Below are 16,938 nucleotides of genomic sequence, written 5' to 3'. Positions count from 1 at the left end.
CAAATCATCCACCTAAATCTCCTCTTGTTCATTTTTTTGTTCCTTCTGTCCCTCTTTCCCACATGTATCAAAATCAGAGCATCTTGTCGTGCTCCCTGCTCTCTCTCTTTCTTTATCTTTCTTTCTGTTAATCCCACTGACTTTACAATATCGTTCCCCATCTGTTTTCTTATCTTCTTTCTTTACTGTTACATCACATTTTTATTTGTTTGTTTTCTTTTCAAACCTGGCCGCCCATAACCTCTTAAAACCCCCACAAAGCATCTGTCCCACCCTCTCAGCTCCATCTGTGGCTGTTTTCATACCTTCTGTCCTGCTATTCGCGTGTGCCTTGTCCCGTTCTGTCCCCTGTTTGTCTTACTTTGACCTTCCTCTCTCTATATCTGACCCCACCCGTACCTCCGTCTTCTCCCGCGTGGCCATGCTGGAACGCATGTCCCGTCGCTCTCGCTCCCTGCTCTCCCTCACCTTGACCTCTTTGGCTCTGGCCCTCTCTATCCTGGCTCTCTGCACCTCCTACTGGTGTGAGGGCACTCACAAGGTGGTCAAGCCCCTCTGCCTGTCGCCTGTCAAAATGAAGAACTGTGGTCAGAACAACAGTGAGCCTTACACCACAGGTAGGAAACTCAACATATCCAAAGGAGTTCTGTATTTATTTGCTGTTAATGTATTGTACATACACTTACAGTGTCATTGTCAAAAAGAATTTACTCCCTTCCTGATTTCTTAGTTGTTTGAATATTTGTTAAACTTAAATATCTCAGATCAGGCAAACTTTAATATATTATACAAAGATAACCAGAGTAAACACAAAATGCAGTTTTCAGATGCTAATTTCACTTGTTAAAAGCGATCAAAACCCGAATCAAGAGATCATTTAAATAGATCCTGTCAATAAAGTGAAGTAGGCTAAAAGATCTCAAAAGCCAACACATTGACATCTATCAGTCTAGAAAGGGTTACAAAGCAATTTCTAAGGCTTTGGAGTGCCAGTGAACCACAGTGAGATTATTATCTACAAATGGAGAACACTTGGAACAGTGGTGAAGCTGCCCAGGAGTGGCCAGTTTACTAAAATTACTCCAAGAGCACATCAGCGACTCATTGTAGAGGTCACAAAAGAACTTAGAACGACATCTAAAGAACTGCAGGCCTCACGTCTCTCAGTTAAGGTCAGTGTTAGTTCCAAGTTCCACGGAGAAAACCTCCTGCTGACCAGAAAAACACAAGGGCTCATCTCTCATTCGGCAAAGAAAAACTTTAGATGATCCCCAAGACCTTAGGGATAATATTATGTGAACTAATGAGACAATGCTGGGACTTTTTTGAAGGTTTGAATCCTGTTACATGTGGAGTAAAACTAACACAGCATTTCATAAATAGAACATCACACCAACAGTCAGACGTGGTGGTGGTAGTGTGATGGTCTGGGATTGCTTTGCTGCTTCAGGACCTGGACGGTTTGGTGTAACTGATGGGACAATAAATTCTGCTCTCTATTAGAAAGTGCTTAAGGAGAATGTCCAGCCATCAGTTTGAATTTTTGCTTATGCAGCAGTACAATAAAAACATATCAGTAATGGCTCAAAACCCCCCAAAACAAAATAAAAGTTTTGAAGTGGCCTAGTCAAAGTTCATAATTCAAACGATGATTGCAGTTCTCATTGCCAAGGGTTACACAACTAGTTATTAGATTTAGGGCACAATTACTTTTTCCACATGAGGGCAGGTAGGTTTGGATAACCTTTTCCCTTTAATAAATTAAATCATCAATTAAAAACTGTATTTCTTTTTTTATTGGCTCAGGTCCTCTTAGTCTAACCAAAATGCAAAAAAAAAACAAAAAACGAAATCAGTAGGGGACAAATATTTTTTTCATCGCATTGTATGTTTGGATTGCTTTTTGGAAACCTTTAACCTTTTATCGTGTACCTGTTTATTAAGACTTGTGCTTTTATGATCTGTGAGTCATCATATTTTATAGTATAGTTTTGAAATAGCATCACTAAATCTTTAGGGTGTAAACAGAAATTCAGTGTCAAAGTGCATCGTCCTTTGACCTTTAGACACTCCATGAAATGTGGAACCATGTGGGAATGCTTATGCTTCATAGTAGTGTTCAGGAGTATTTAAGAACATCAGGTTTTGACTTGGACTAAAAGAAAAAGCAAACAATCAAATCTGAGTCGACTTCTGTGCTGCACAGAAGTTGGGAAAATATACTGGTGACTAATCCAGAGTCTGCTGCATCATGTTCACAGACATGTCACAATTTGCTTGTAACAGAAAAAATTCTTGGATTCATTCTTGTGTAAACAGTTGTGATATTATCTTGGCATTTAGCCACTTGAAGAGTCTGAGATAATTTGAAAGTCTTAACTGTAAGTAGAAAGGTACTGCCAATCATAGCCACAGCCTTATGATACACCTTCAAAAGCAAACATGCTGTCTTTCATTGCGTTTTATTGCAGTAGGTTGTATAATCGCCAACGCAATACAATAAGATCAAACTGTTTAACTCCTCTCTGGAGGGGAGAGGGAGGGGAAACAGTAGGACAAAGGAGGGGGGAACAACTAAGCTGTAGTGCCTCTTCACTTCACTGTGCAATACTTCTTGTTAATAATCAGCGGTGCAATAGACTCCATACTTGAAATGTGCAATTCACTTGTATTTTTATTTTTATTTTTATTCCTATTTATTCTATTTATCCCCTTTGTATATTTTATCTATATATGTCTTTGTATTTATATATGTGTGTATATATATATATATATATATATATATATATATATATATATATATATATATATATATATATAATATTCTTAACTCTGTAACTTCTGTCGGTGCTGTGCTTTTTGGAAAACAAATTTCCCAGAGGAACCTACCCGAGGGATTAATAAAGTTTTATCTAATCTAATCTAATCTAAGATAGGATTTAATTAGGGATTTCTATCATTTATAGACAATAGATGAGATTTGATTAGACAGATTTGTCAAAATAATTTTAATTTTTTCTGGAGCTTCTCTCTGGTTCTCAGTGTTCAGGAACGCTTCATGTAAAGCAGATGGAGGCAGCTTTGCTTGAAGCAAACTCCATCTGCTTCATCTGAAGTAAACTCCATCTGGGGGAAGTTTGCTGAAAAGAAAGCTCTGCTGAAAAAAAAAAGCTCAACAGGTGGACTCTTAGGTAACACTGTTATGTGAAACCACGTTTTTAAAGTTTAAGATTGAACCTTCATGCCTAGATGCTTTTTGAGGCTATGCGTCTATCCTAAGTTAAATGGTATCTAGAGAATTCAAATCTGCTCCTCAGGCACACTGAGATTGTTTGCGGTGCTGGATCGGCTTACACAATAAAGTGGATGAGGCTTTCTGACACTGAACTGTTAGAAAGCAATTGTCCTTACTTTTAATCTCCTTTCCCCCCAATACCTTTGTTCCACAGTGTACTCAGTTATGGCTTAGTATTAATCTGTGGGGTGTGAGGTTGCTTCTACAGGTTTAGTCGTCGACAGCTCTTATTGCACAAAACAATCATCTTTGACACTACACGTGCTTTGTGAACTCACACAGAAATATTTCATTTTTACTATGTACAGTGCGTCCATTTAACTCTCCCTTATGTTTCTAAACCTGAGGATGTGTTTGGCACATCATAGTGAACACTGACAAGACTGCATGCACACAGAGGCTTGCTGATTTTGAGGCACCGGTATAATTAGCAGACTTGCAGGACTTTTGTGTTTACTCCTAACCATTCTCTTTTTAACGACACATACTTTTACATGCCTACCCCTCAATTTGATACCCGCTATACTGCTGTCTAACTCCCTCCTCATTTATATGTTCTCACTGCCTTTTCTTGCATTATGTGTTTGACAGTCAGTCGATCCGCTGTTAATACTCACGCCTCACCAACAACATTTCCTGAATTTGTTAAATGTTTGCATCATATGGTGAGAAACTACACGGAGACAGAACGTACCCCTAGTGAAGGCTGGATTATACTCTGACCACATTAAGAATGAGCAGGTGCAGAACCGAACCTTAAATTAGCTTTTTTCCACTGTCACCCTCTCAGAGAGTCCCACTCAGAACCCATACAACCGCACGCTATCTCCAGCCAGGAGAGAGGAGCTGGCTAAGATCAGACAAAGGCAGCTGGCCAACGCTGTCCACTACATATGGGAGACGGGCGAAGACAAGTTTGCTTTTAGATACTTCCACACGGGCTTCTGGGAAAGCTGTGAAAAACACAGTGATGGTAAGAGGCACACCTGTGCAGTTCATTTTTTTGGTTGCCGTTTGGTTTCAACTTGGATTGTTAATCAAAGCTGATGTTTTTCACTTTCCACTACAAAACTTTATCCTTAAATCGTGACATTTTGTTGGCAGGGGAGAAGTGTCGCAGCTTTATAGACTTAACTCCAGGAGAAACTCAAGGTGAGCTGTGAACTGCTTAATAGTCTCCTGCCTTAATATCGCCATGTTGCCATTTGATTAAAAGTTAGCTTGTGACAGTGAGCTCACACTGTTGTTGACATGTTGCAGGTGTGCTCTGGCTGTCAGTTATTTCTGAGTTTACATACATCGGTCTGCTGGGAATGGGGTTCTTACTCATGTGGCTGGAAGTCTTGTGTTCCCATAAAGAGATGCACTCACTAAAAATCAATGCCTATGCAGCTATCTGCACTGTGTTATCAGGTCAGACTCAGTCTAATGCTCACTTTTACATTATTTTGTAACCCGCCTCTGCATATTCAGATATAATATATCTATTTTTTTGCATGTTCCTCTGATCTTTCCGGTTTATGTTGGATTCATTTTGTCTGTTTCACCTCCTGTGTAGGTCTTCTTGGGATGGTGGCACATATGATGTACACCACAGTGTTTCAGATGACAGTAATTGTGGGCCCCAAGGACTGGAGGCCTCAATCCTGGGACTACGGCTGGTCATTTGCGTAGGTGCCAGATATGATTTAAGCTTTCGTCAAGACTTAATGTTTCACTACAAGCTTAATATTTCTCATCTCCTAACTATGTTAAATTCCCTGCTCCTAGTCTCGCCTGGGTGTCCTTCAGCTGCTGCATGGGAGCTGCTGTCGTCACGCTCAACTCATACACAAAGACCATCATTGAGCTTCGCCGCAGACAGAGACTACGTTTAGAGGAAGCCAGAGCCACCACTCACGCTCCATCCTATGACGAGGTGGTCCCAGGGGGAGGGCTCTACTCTGTCAGTGGCCTATTGCAATGTCCAGATGGGATGATTGATGTGGCGTGGGCTCCAAATGGCAGCGTAGTCGGAGTGGGAAATGGGGATGTACCAACTTTGGTTTTAGTAGGAGGCTGTGGCCCTGAGGGGTGTGAGGACTGTGAGAGAGAGATGGATGAGATGGGGGAAGCCATGGACCGAGTTGATTCACCTTGTTAGGGAATCAGTAACACGTAACAACTGAAAGGGCTGAAAATCTGAAAAGGAAAGACACTTTAACTAAGGTGGAGAAGGTCAATGTAAGCAGACACATCCTTTCTTTCTCGTTGTCCACTTTGACTCTCTGTGAACATGGGATGTACTGATTGGGCTCAAGGTCCAAAGAAATCCACACATATCAAAACGCTAAGCCTACAACGCATGTATCTGTGTATGTATCTCGTTCACATGCAAGCCTGCATTTTTCTGGGTATTTCTCAGTGCCTCATAGTAGGAAAGAAATGTATGACTTTGTTTGCAAATGGAAAGAAATGCTTCCTCTATTCTATTGTTTATATATTAACTTGAAAACCATCATCTTAGCAATCAGTTCGTTTCAGAGGACAATGCGTGTATTCCTGAAAGATCAGCACGTTCTATAGAGAAACATGCTGCTCATGAACATGTTTCCTTTTTTAAACTTCTTTGGTCAGAAACTTTTGAGAGACAAAATTTTTTAATGCAATTCATGTATAGCAGAAGCTACTACAAGCACAGCCTCTCTGGAGATGCACAGACAAACCCATAGAGATGGAAAGATTACAGAGATTTTGAAAAGTCTGCTCTCTGATGTTGAACAGAAGATTATGTGTAAACCAGTAATCCCGAGTTGGATGGAAGGGAGGAGGAATAGAGGGAGGAGAGTGAAGCAAGAGAGGAGCAGCATGTGGGGGGGTTAGGATGAAAGTTGGAAAGAAATGCCTGCACACACTAATATCTGCAACACCGAGACACCAGTTTCAGGAAAACAACGCTCTAAAAAAACTGCATTTAGTTCCTGTCATATACTATGTTTGACATAAAATTGTATAAGTACTGAGTTTTTTTGTTTTTTTTTACAAAAGTCAAAAACAAGTAGTTAAATTTACCTTTAATTTTTGTAGGTTATACATTTGAGATAATCCTGGATTTACTGTCCGGGATTAATACAACTGAAAAAACCTAAAGTGAAAATTTTATCAACTACCAGCATTATAATATGCAGTATGTTTCTAGGTCAAAGGAGATTTAATTGTTTTCCAGGAGAAGATAAATAGATTTCCAAAGCCCAGATGAATGATAAAATCTTTAATTTTTTTGTACAAGTGAGTAAATTACAATACTGGAGGACATTTCAAATTTCTAAAAAACAAGAAAAGCATAACAAGCTAATAATTAAGTATAATACTTAATGTGTATAAGTATGTGTAACACACAAATGTGCAGAAACTGTAGGAATGCTTATTTACAGAGGGGCCGAGAATTTAAGGAAGAGGACGGAGAAAACATCTGATACGGAGAGAGAAAGAAGAGGGAAGAGTGTGTTTTAAAAAAAAAAAAAGAAAAATAGTTTAATAAAAACAGAAAAGGGTGCAAAGAGGAGAAACGTAGGAATGAGAAGGGATTTAATGTTTTATTGGTTCGTAATGGATCAGACGCATTGCATTCTCATTTTCGATCACTCCTGTAACGAACTCTCCTTCAGCCAGTCGATCTGTGAAGGGAGGAAAAAATAAGTTAAGACGAGAAACGTATAAGTACAAAACAAGCCAGGAGAGTGAGATAACACGAGGATGGATTATTGTTATCTAAACAACATGTTCTTATCTCGTGTGCTTGGTACACAGTAGCATGTGATGTATAACTTAAGATGTTTTTGGGCCAATGATTTGTAATAAAGCGTGCGTGACACAAGTGATCCTGTAAGTGGAGACTTGCCCCCAGGTGGATTAATACTTGTATTACTGTTAAGCCAAACAGCTGATTGTAAAATGTAATCTCCCCCACAGGATGTTGGAACGTCAGCTAAAGAAAGGTAGCAGAGGCTTCCATTGATATTATCTCCCTCTGAGCAGAAGCACTACCACTACACGTCCTACCATTGTCTTTCTTTTCAAAGCAGCTCCACAGCTTGTTGGCTCTCTTGTCGGGTGTGTTCTCATCATCTGGTAGTTTGCTAAGGTCCTCTTTGGGGATCAGCTTAAACAAGGCCTGAGAGGGGGTTGGGTATAAGATGGATAGTAATGCTGCATCATTTCTCTCATCACCAGCACAGTACATAAAGCAGATGGATACTGACCAAAGAATATGTAAGCACTAGTAAAACTGAGGATGCTAACAGCCTTCTTCAGTTAATTTATTAATGTCTTGTGCATATTTGGAGTTACTGGTATTGTAGTGAAAATATGGAGGCCAGTATTTTTTTTTATAGTTTTTAAACATAGACTATTTATACAAATTGCAAAATCCTTTTATTACGAATACATAAATATTCAAACAAGCTACAGCATTTCATAGCATCTCCTGTCATCTCTCAGTTGATCTGCAGTGGACTGAATGACTAACTGAGTGTAAACCTCCTGAGTGTGCACTTTAGGTTCAGGCCTTTAAGTTTGTGTCCCACTTAGAGAGGGAGCACTCATCTCCCACATTTAAGACACCTAGATTAACATGGATTAGTGCCAAGACTCAGGCCACAGGCCAAACACCAAGATGTCATCGCTTTTCCCTGGACTATCCCTCAATCTCGCCCCTGCTCTGATGTTATGGTCAGTAGAGTTTAGACTTCAGACTGTGATCTATGCTGACAGACATCAAGGTTGTGAAATCATAAAAATAAAATTAAGCAGCTGGTTTCCTTAAAATAAATCACACTTGCAGTCTTTAAGGATTTGTCTACCCTGTCAGAACAGTGTACTTGCGGGCTGGTTTTGAGGCATTTCCACCTTTTTCACTTATGTTTTCTAATTTAACATATTATTTATACATTACATAAGAATACTTTCTGGAAAATGGAGGCAGTGTATCCTTTTACCATAAAGTAAATTTGTATTTGTCGACCTCTACCTCAGTGTTTTACAGACCGGAAAAAATCTCATCTTATAGTAAGTTGTTGAACTGCTATCGGGGCTTTAAAATGCAGCTATTTTATGCAGTGTGCTGTAAACATGGTGCTTATGGACTCAAGCCAGTTGGCCAGGAATTCAATCCCATTACAATGCCAGCTGGATTCTTGGCTCATCTGTCTAAACCTCTTACAATTCCATATCATTTGTCCGAAGAGAGAATATAGAAAAGTGTAAAACCTCCATAAGTTTCACAACATTTATTATAGTACAGTCTTCAGTCCACAGTGGCAGTCTCACAAGTAAAACAGCCGTGGATTAGAATCGAGATGATGAGTATACTCTTGTTTAGGAGTGGAACTTAAGAGTAGCTCTGCTCAAGAGTAGGGCTCCCTATATTGTCTGCAGGCTAAACCTGTAATCGCCAAGATTATCAGGAGTTTTAGGCTCAAATAGACTGGCTAATAGGGCTGCCAATTAAGACTGAGACCTACATACCATGAGAAGAATAGTAAATTCTTAGTTAACAGCAACACAGCTTTAACAGATTTTGCAGAACGTGGACAAAATAAGGAGATAACCTAACAAAATAATCCATTAATAATGCTAGTTGACCTCAGTAGCTAATGTTACAGAGTTAAACCAGTTAAACATAGAAAAAAGCAAAAACATTAGATTCAATAACAGGCATTAATGTAAGGTTTTGCATTATGCTGCCTTATGTTAGTTAATCCAATAAATTTTATCTGACATCTCTGTTCCCTCCTCACTGAAACCACGACTGAGAGAATAGTTTGAACTTCTGATTTACAAAGTTGTTATAGTAAAAGAAAAATAACACTTTAGGTTTTTGGGGGCTTGGGGATTAATAAAAACCAGAATAAGAAAAAAAATCAATGTTTAAAATTAATCTCTTTCTGACGGGATATGAGTTAACATTAACTGCTTGCTGTCACACTAGAACCATTAAAGCCACTCATCCATTCATCAATGTCGCTTTTATAAACGGAACCACGCTCACCTGGCATATTTCTTTCACTTCTGCCTTGGTGATGTATCCGTTCTTGTCTACATCAAACAAGGAGAAGGCCCACTCCAGTTTTCGGGTTGTCCTCCCAGTGGAGGTCATGTGTAGTGCAATGATGTACTCCTTGAAGTCTAAAGTGCCGTCATCGTTGGTGTCAAAGGAGCGAAACACATGCCTTGCGTAGCTCTTAGGATCACTGTCAGGGAAGAAGCGCGCATAGATTTCCTCAAACTCCCCTGGTGAGATGCGTCCTGATGGACACTGCTTCTGAAAGTTCTCGTACCACTGGGAGATTTCTTGCTCAGTAAATTTTGTAGTGAGCTTCAGGTCTTCCAGGATCTCCTTTGATATCGCGCTACTGGTTGCATTTCCCATTGTAGTTTCTTTTTAATATCTTTGCAATGTGTTAAACTGCTTGGCTGGGATATGCCACTTGATAGGCTTTCTTCTCTTGTGTCAAATGACTTTTCTTTTTCCAAACTATTATTGCTTACTGGCTTGATGTCTTCTCTCGATGTCAAAAACCAAGCAAAAATCTGAAATATAATTTAGAATTGTGATATAATTAATTTAACTTTAAATTAATAAAGTTAAATGCACATATTAACTTGCTTGTTAATATGTGCAAAATGTGCAGAAACCTTACCTGTGTGTTGTGTGAGCAGATGATGGCTGAGGAACCGAGTGTCTCTCTCGACAGTAAGAAGGTGAAAGATATAGGCGGGCGGGGAAATCACATCCTACAGGAGTTGACTAGGTTAAGTCTGTTAATGCGGGATTTAAGATGGATGAGCATTTGACCAAATTGCAACCCCAGATCCTAATTGTATCTATTGTCTGCTTGAAAAGCCCGGAAAGCTCTAGTGTACGTTTATACTCCTGCTAAATTACTTATGAACTCTGGGAATCAATTTATCCCTGTTAGTCTTGTACTCATTAATTTACTAGTACTAAATTGCTGAATATGAACTGATAACAGAAGTTTATTGCATCTAACTGTAAGTTACAGTTCACTCTGGGAGCCAAACGTTACTTTGGTAAACTCACCAAAAAGTGAGTAGGTGCTTTCTAGCAAACTGTGAACAAAGCTTAAGGTGGGTGTCTGCTGTTTTAGTTATGACCTTCAATAGGTGTGATTGAGCACTGAAAGCCACTCCACCATCTGTCCAGGCAATTTTAACTCCCTCCAATCCCACCTGCGCCCTTAATATCCCTGTCACTGCCGACCCCGTCTGTGCACGTCCTCCTTCCTGTCCTACAGTACTGCTTTCCTTTGAGTCACTAGTTTAGGTTTATATTACCTAGCTAAACATTGTTTTTTTTTTTACATGTTTTTTTGACTGTATGAATTTCTTTGATCTCAACATTAATAGTCGCAGACATGACTTACATTTTCTTTTCTCCGCCATAAGGTACTTTCATGTTTTAAAGGCTTACTGAACTGCACACTAACAAAACGCACACCGATGACTTCACTTGAATTTTTTCTGTCTAGTCTCTTGTAACTCAGCTCCGATTTACTTTTTCTTGACGTTTCCACATTCATTGCCAACAGCTATGTTCTCATTGGAGGCTATCAGGTAATTATCAGTATAACAAACTCACTTCATGACACTTTGGCTGCCACATTTACGTCATTAGTCTGTTTACTTTGTGTCTACTTTAATTAGAGCGAAAGTATTATCTTGATTGTCTTAGGTGTTATTTCAGACCAACATAGCATGTGTAAAGGAGACTTCATGAGTTATGCACACGTATAAGAAACACACATAAACACCAGAGATGAAAGCAGCATGCACTTATCGTATTTAGGACACGTATTTCCCTGTATGATAATCAATAATTCATTTTTTATGTTTAAACTATAATTTGCTAACTGGATTAGTCAAGCCCCGCCCTCTCCTACACAAGCCAGAGAATAGCCAATTACCCCCGTCTTCATCCTATAAGGGTGACGGGTCAATTGACTTACCCCTTCTCTACAGAACAATCCCTGACATGTGATCTCTACTCTTGTTTGGGCTAATTGCTAGAGCCAGAACGAGCAAGGATTTGTAGCTACTCTTGAGATGTTTTTCCACTCGGGGGAGAGAGTGCGTAAAAATATCGGTAACATGGGTGTTTGGCATCTTAGATGAATTATGATTCTGACAGTGTCAGAACTTTATGAAAGAAGTTTTAACATTGCTTTGCAACATTAAATCTGTATTTCTTTCACAGGCAGGAACACGTGCACATACAGTAACGTAAACAATGAAAACTCGAAGGTTTATTTGTATCAGAAAATAACATGACTATAAATATCCACAATTAGGTCAGTGACAACCTCCTAGTTGGCAGCATTATATGGTATTAATGGGCTGTATCAAGCGTCGCATGTGTTACAGCCCTGACCTGTGAAACGTCAGTACTGACGTATTCTATAAATCTGCAACACTTAATGTGTCAATGAAGGATCAGCCTTATTAATTACTATCTACATTTGGTAAAAGATCTCTGAAACAAGGTTGTCTTGAAATTAATCTTTTATTTGAATTTGTGTTGACCTATAATTCTGTTTTAATATAGACAGGCTCAGGATTGAAATTCCCCAATAACATTTCAAAGTTGAGTACGAGTATAAAGTTTGAGATGTAAGAGCACTGAGAAAATAATTCGAGAAATAGGAATGCCAAACAGGAAAATGTTTAAAGAAAAAAAAAACAATCTTAGTCCAAACAGTGCCTTGGTGGGACGCAACTCAAATCTTAAGACTGAAAGCAAGAGGAAAGGAGGAAGGGAGTTGTTTCCAGATAAATATCTGGTAATGGCTCATAATGACGCGTAATGACAGACGACAGCTTCCTACTAAACACAAGGAAAGAGGGGAACAAACATGCTGTGGCGGAAGTCTTGATGATTGCGTCCACAATTTTGCAAGGCCTCGAGTAGGTGATGTATTTCAGAAAAGCACTGTGCCGCTGGCGCCCATTTCTACACCCACTGTCCAGAGAGAAGTCGGGAGCACCTTTAGTGTCTAATCATAGAGAGTTTCCTATTTAAAAGATACTTACTTTAAGACTTCATTTAAGGACCTTCACTATTACAAAGTTTCCTCTGACGTCTAAGCTCCTGGATCAAGACTGAGGTAAGAAATGTTACACTTAAAATGTAAAAAAAAAGAAGAAAAAAAGGACTTTTTTGGCCGTCTAAAATGACAAATATTAACAATTTATTTGGATTTCTAGAATAAAAAGCTTTCATATCCTAATATTCAGGTCCATTCAATTAAAAAAACAGTTACAAATACTGGTAGAAAACCTGACGTGACAAACGCGTGTGTGAAAGGTTGTTTCGATTATCAGATTAAAACATGTCCAATCTTTAAAAAAAAGTGTGTACTGAGCTAGTTTACATTTAATTCACTGAGCCTGCAGTGAATTGATCGATGCATATTATACTTTACAGCCACAAAATACACATAGGTCATCAGTTAAGGCTTTTTCAGGAAATGTGTATAATATGTATGGCTATCATTAAAAATACAGATCCTAAGCTTTGGACATTTTCTTCTGGTTGCCTGCCTAAACAGGTTCAGTTATTTCAAGCAATGCTCAAACACACTGATGGGAATTTGACACAGTATATAATTATACAAAGTTTATACCGACAGCTTGGGATGATTTATTTTAAACTTGAAGCTGCATAACTGATACCAGACATGAAAGCAAAGTGGGGGGTTTTCTAATCAAGACTATGTGTGATATCGTAGAAAGAAGAGAGAAGAAGCTGCTTGTAAAAAACCCTCTTGGCCATCTACCAAGCAATAAAAACAGACCATGGCGTCCAAAATGGAAACCCTTGATCCTTCAACTTTATCAGATGTCACCTCTACTGTGAGATACGGGTCTAAATCGGAAACCGTGACCTTACCAGGAGGTGTTGTGTCAGTGGCGGGCGTCACTGTGGTTACTGGAGGCGTTGAACTGTCTTGTGGATCCTGCATGCTGGCTTTTGGATTTTGGGGAACTCTCATCGGCTTCAGCTGCCTGGCTGTGGGGCTGTGGGACCAGCTGAACTTCTATAAAGGGGGAACCTCTCATTTGCTGGGACTGGGGCTTGTGATACTGGCCCTCAGTTTTGTGGTGGTGGTGGGTGTGGCAACATTTCACCTCCTAACCAAGAGAAAAAGACAGATGACAAAAGAAGTGAGACAGCATGGGAAAGAAGTTCTTGTAGAGAGTGGTAGGGTAATAAAAAAAGTCACAGTATAAACAGTGTTTAATGACAGACATTAAGGAAAAAAGATCTCTGATCTTTTATAAATAAATTATCTCCAGTTCAACCCAACTCTGTATCACTACTTGTTAGGTATCTTTAATCTAAATAATGTAGAAATGCAGTTATTCAGTTTTGAGGCATTTTATTTCAACTTACAGTCATTAAAATTTTACACACTAATATTGTAGTTTTGCATTCTAATTGAGCTGTGTAGGCTGGCAAAGTTCTTTTTAATGATCAACATATGTTATTGCTGCTTATGACTTGTTGCTTTGTAAATCTAAAAAAAGCAGTTAAAATGAGTTTTGTCTTTGGTTCATGTCAGTGGTTCATGTCACATTAATAATAATAAGCCAATAATGTAACACTATTCGACTACATTATGCACATTGTGCTACTTACACCTAATTAAAATTATGAATATAAATGTTTAATCCCACTAATTATTTTCCTTATAATGCTATTATTTTTTTCACTCCTGCAGCTTGTAATGTGTGCACAGAGCATAAATAGAATGCAATAATTGGACTGGGTAAAATGTGAGAGAATCAAAAAAAGGAAGAGAGAGACAGGGTTTTATTACAACAGAATACAGGACATTGCTCATTTTAACCTAGTGGGTCCCATGCATGCAGATACCATTTAGGTTTTGTATTTGCACCCAAACGTGATATTAAAAACTCAGCAGGACGACATCTTTATAGAAACACTGGTTAGTGAGGATAACCCAAAGCCTTTCACAATGTTTCTGGGATAACAGAGACCTCCCTGTCTATGTATCTTTTAGGATCAGATATGGGGATTATCCTGAGCTACATTATCCTGAGTATTTTGCCTTTTATGGGTTTTTTTTTTTTTTTAACTTTAAGCACCACAAATGTCATTTGAGGGTTTAGTTAAAGTTACCAGAAACCAGACAAATTTACAAATCACAGTGAGCATGATTCATAAAAGTGCAGACCAACAGAAGTAAGGTAGACTATAAAAAGCACTGGAGTTACTAATACACAGAAAAAAAGTTGTTAATTCTTTTTTGGGAGTCTCAGGAGTGTGTGTGACAATAAAATACTAAATATAATTTTAAATTGTATATTATTTTTCAAAGATTTGTGTTCACTGGGGTCCTTTATTTTGTATTTTTGGTCATATCATATTTGATTTTATTGAGCTTTCCTTCTTGATTTGTGATGTTTTGTTATAGTTTATGTTTAATGTTTTGGCTACTGTAATGAGAATAAATAAATTACAAAATAAATGTTATATTTCAGACCTGTGCTTCTCATGTGATGTGCCCATATGTCTTTGCTGCTCACTGATCTGAAAAGGGAAAAAAAGTGAAAGAGAAACTATATCACCAGTAAGACCCACAGAAGTTAGCTAGACAGGGACAGTTAAGCTAACTTAATAAAGTGCAAAACAAAGTTTAGAAAATTAATTTAATATCACAAATAACATTAAAAAATAAACAAAAGCAATGAAATACTTGATATCCAACAATGCAATTCGGGTTGTTTTTATCAATATTTTATTTAGTCAAAGAAAATGACCATATCGTGGGAATTTCATGGAACACAAAGTCACAAAGTCATTTTGTTTTAGTCAACTCTAAAATTTGCTATTTGATGAATTATTCAACAAATTATTTTAATCCTGTAGAGCTAGCTAGGAGGCTAGCACAATTAAAAATGTTTGTATAGTAACACTCTGACTATCTTCTGACAAAAAGAGGGACAGGACTTCGGATATTAGGTTTTTGTGACTGTCTAACATGAGAGTTTAAATGTATTGTTAATTTTTTTTGCTGAATTTACCTTGTAAAATATCATTTACCTGTTAAAGTTCATGGAGCAGGCATTTTAAAGTGAAGGTAGCTGCATGATGGACATCCTGCAGATAGGATTCATGATCATCCAGGTATAGGCTGTATCCCAATTCAGGGTCTGAAGCCTTAAAGTACGCAGCCTTAACAGCCTTAACGGTCCACAAGGGCCGCGTCAGGGTCCACTCAAAGACCGCTAAGGCCGGAAGTGCGAGGCTTGTGAAATGGGACGGTCTAGCCTCCGTCGAGCTGCCCAGGTTGCCTAGCAACCATGATACTGACAGCTGGAAACGTTTCATACAGCTTTGTTTGACAGAAATGAAGGAGAAAATCTTTTGTTCATTTGTTTGTTTGTTTCTACATGAGCTTTGATCATTCTCTGTAAGATTAAGCTCAGCTATTGAATGGCGTATATTTTAAAGTAAAGGCTTTAAAACCAAGTTAGTACAAACGTCACTAATGTCACATAACTTTGCCGACATGTGGCCAACAGTAATGTTTTAATGTTCCTCATTATTAAACATTTGCACATAAATAAGTGACATAATATTCAGTGCTTACTTTTCACAGTTTGCTCTTCGGCTGCTCCGCTTCTTCGTCTGCGGCAAAATTATCCACACCGACTGCCGCTATGAATTGTGGGATATGTTGGGCCACGAAGTCTACATTGCCACAGCCTTAAAATTCAGGGAAATGAAGGACGCATTTGAGGGCCGCATTTCGAGCAGCCTTTGAATTGGGACAGCCTTCGGTGCGACACTGTGACGTAATCGGCCTTAAAATGCGACCTTTAAGGCTGCAGACCCTGAATTGGGATACAGCCATAGTATAATAGTTTACGCCTCGCCTCTGTCAGTGGCCCCCAGGGCAGCTGTGGCTACAATGTAGCCAGCGTGTGAATGTGTGTGTGAATGGGTGAATGACTGAATGTAGTGTAAAGCGCTTCGGGGTCCTTAGGGACTGAGTAAAAGCACTATACAAATGCAGGCCATTTATTTACAAAACTAAAAAGAAGGAAGGACAACACTCCGAAAGACTTTGTTTTTGTTTCCGTAGCTTTTTTTCATTGACACTGAGGAAGTGTAACGTTCTTTTATGCTTGTAAAAGCAAATGTAAAAAAGTTGTGAGAAAACAAAAACAGCAAAACAAACAAACAAAACAAAGCACTAACCACATACAATGAACATGAAATGTACTGAGGGACCAATACTGCCCAAAATACTGACTTAACTGATTTACTTACATTTACGTCCATTTTCCCTTTAGTTTTGTTACATAAGAACAATGTTAAAAGTTACATTTAATAAAATCGAGTCCAATTAACTTTACCTGATTGATATACATTCAGTTTAAGCACATTTTCCTTAAACATTAAGTATTTGAATTATTATTCTTTTTTTTTGTCTTTTTTTAGAATATCGCCATCTAGTGGAAGGAAAACTAACTGTACTTTATCCTAAGACAATTCTAGCTTTTGCAAGTTTGCAGTAGTTTTACTTTAGTTTCGTCGGTGTAATATTTAACACGTT

At 38.5% G+C, this 16,938-nt stretch overlaps 3 protein-coding genes and 1 long non-coding RNA gene across 4 annotated transcripts; 2 read left to right on the top strand and 2 right to left on the bottom strand.

The window, feature by feature from the left end:
• Nucleotides 1-18: 18 nt before the first annotated feature.
• On the top strand, nucleotides 19-6,323 carry si:ch211-149k23.9 (germ cell-specific gene 1-like protein). The gene is made up of 6 exons (XM_035913030.2): nucleotides 19-617; nucleotides 4,086-4,268; nucleotides 4,400-4,447; nucleotides 4,556-4,708; nucleotides 4,854-4,965; nucleotides 5,066-6,323. The coding sequence occupies exons 1-6, from the start codon at nucleotides 422-424 to the stop codon at nucleotides 5,436-5,438; spliced, it is 1,065 nt and encodes a 354-aa protein (XP_035768923.1). The 5' UTR covers nucleotides 19-421; the 3' UTR covers nucleotides 5,439-6,323.
• Nucleotides 333-15,582, bottom strand: LOC102779208 (uncharacterized). The gene is made up of 4 exons (XR_437356.2): nucleotides 15,420-15,582; nucleotides 14,860-14,906; nucleotides 13,242-13,483; nucleotides 333-566 (listed from the first exon to the last, which is right to left on the bottom strand). It is a non-coding gene; the product is annotated as an uncharacterized LOC102779208 (long non-coding RNA).
• On the bottom strand, nucleotides 6,531-10,094 carry LOC102778924 (visinin-like). The gene is made up of 4 exons (XM_006802931.3): nucleotides 9,976-10,094; nucleotides 9,324-9,865; nucleotides 7,337-7,448; nucleotides 6,531-6,951 (listed from the first exon to the last, which is right to left on the bottom strand). Exons 2-4 carry the CDS (start codon nucleotides 9,702-9,704, stop codon nucleotides 6,863-6,865), a joined length of 582 nt encoding a protein of 193 aa, XP_006802994.1. The 5' UTR covers nucleotides 9,705-9,865; nucleotides 9,976-10,094; the 3' UTR covers nucleotides 6,531-6,862.
• LOC148100531 (uncharacterized) lies at nucleotides 12,319-13,653 on the top strand. Its single transcript, XM_087848245.1, has 2 exons — nucleotides 12,319-12,456; nucleotides 13,081-13,653. The coding sequence occupies exon 2, from the start codon at nucleotides 13,148-13,150 to the stop codon at nucleotides 13,580-13,582; it is 435 nt and encodes a 144-aa protein (XP_087704371.1). The 5' UTR covers nucleotides 12,319-12,456; nucleotides 13,081-13,147; the 3' UTR covers nucleotides 13,583-13,653.
• Nucleotides 15,583-16,938: the final 1,356 nt, after the last annotated feature.

This window comes from Neolamprologus brichardi, chromosome 11 (assembly GCF_056152115.1).
Source record: "Neolamprologus brichardi isolate AB-2024 chromosome 11, ASM5615211v1, whole genome shotgun sequence".
In the NCBI taxonomy this organism is placed as follows: Eukaryota; Metazoa; Chordata; class Actinopteri; order Cichliformes; family Cichlidae; genus Neolamprologus; species Neolamprologus brichardi.
Note: the sequence above shows the minus strand (reverse complement) of the source record. Positions and strands in the feature narration are given on the sequence as shown.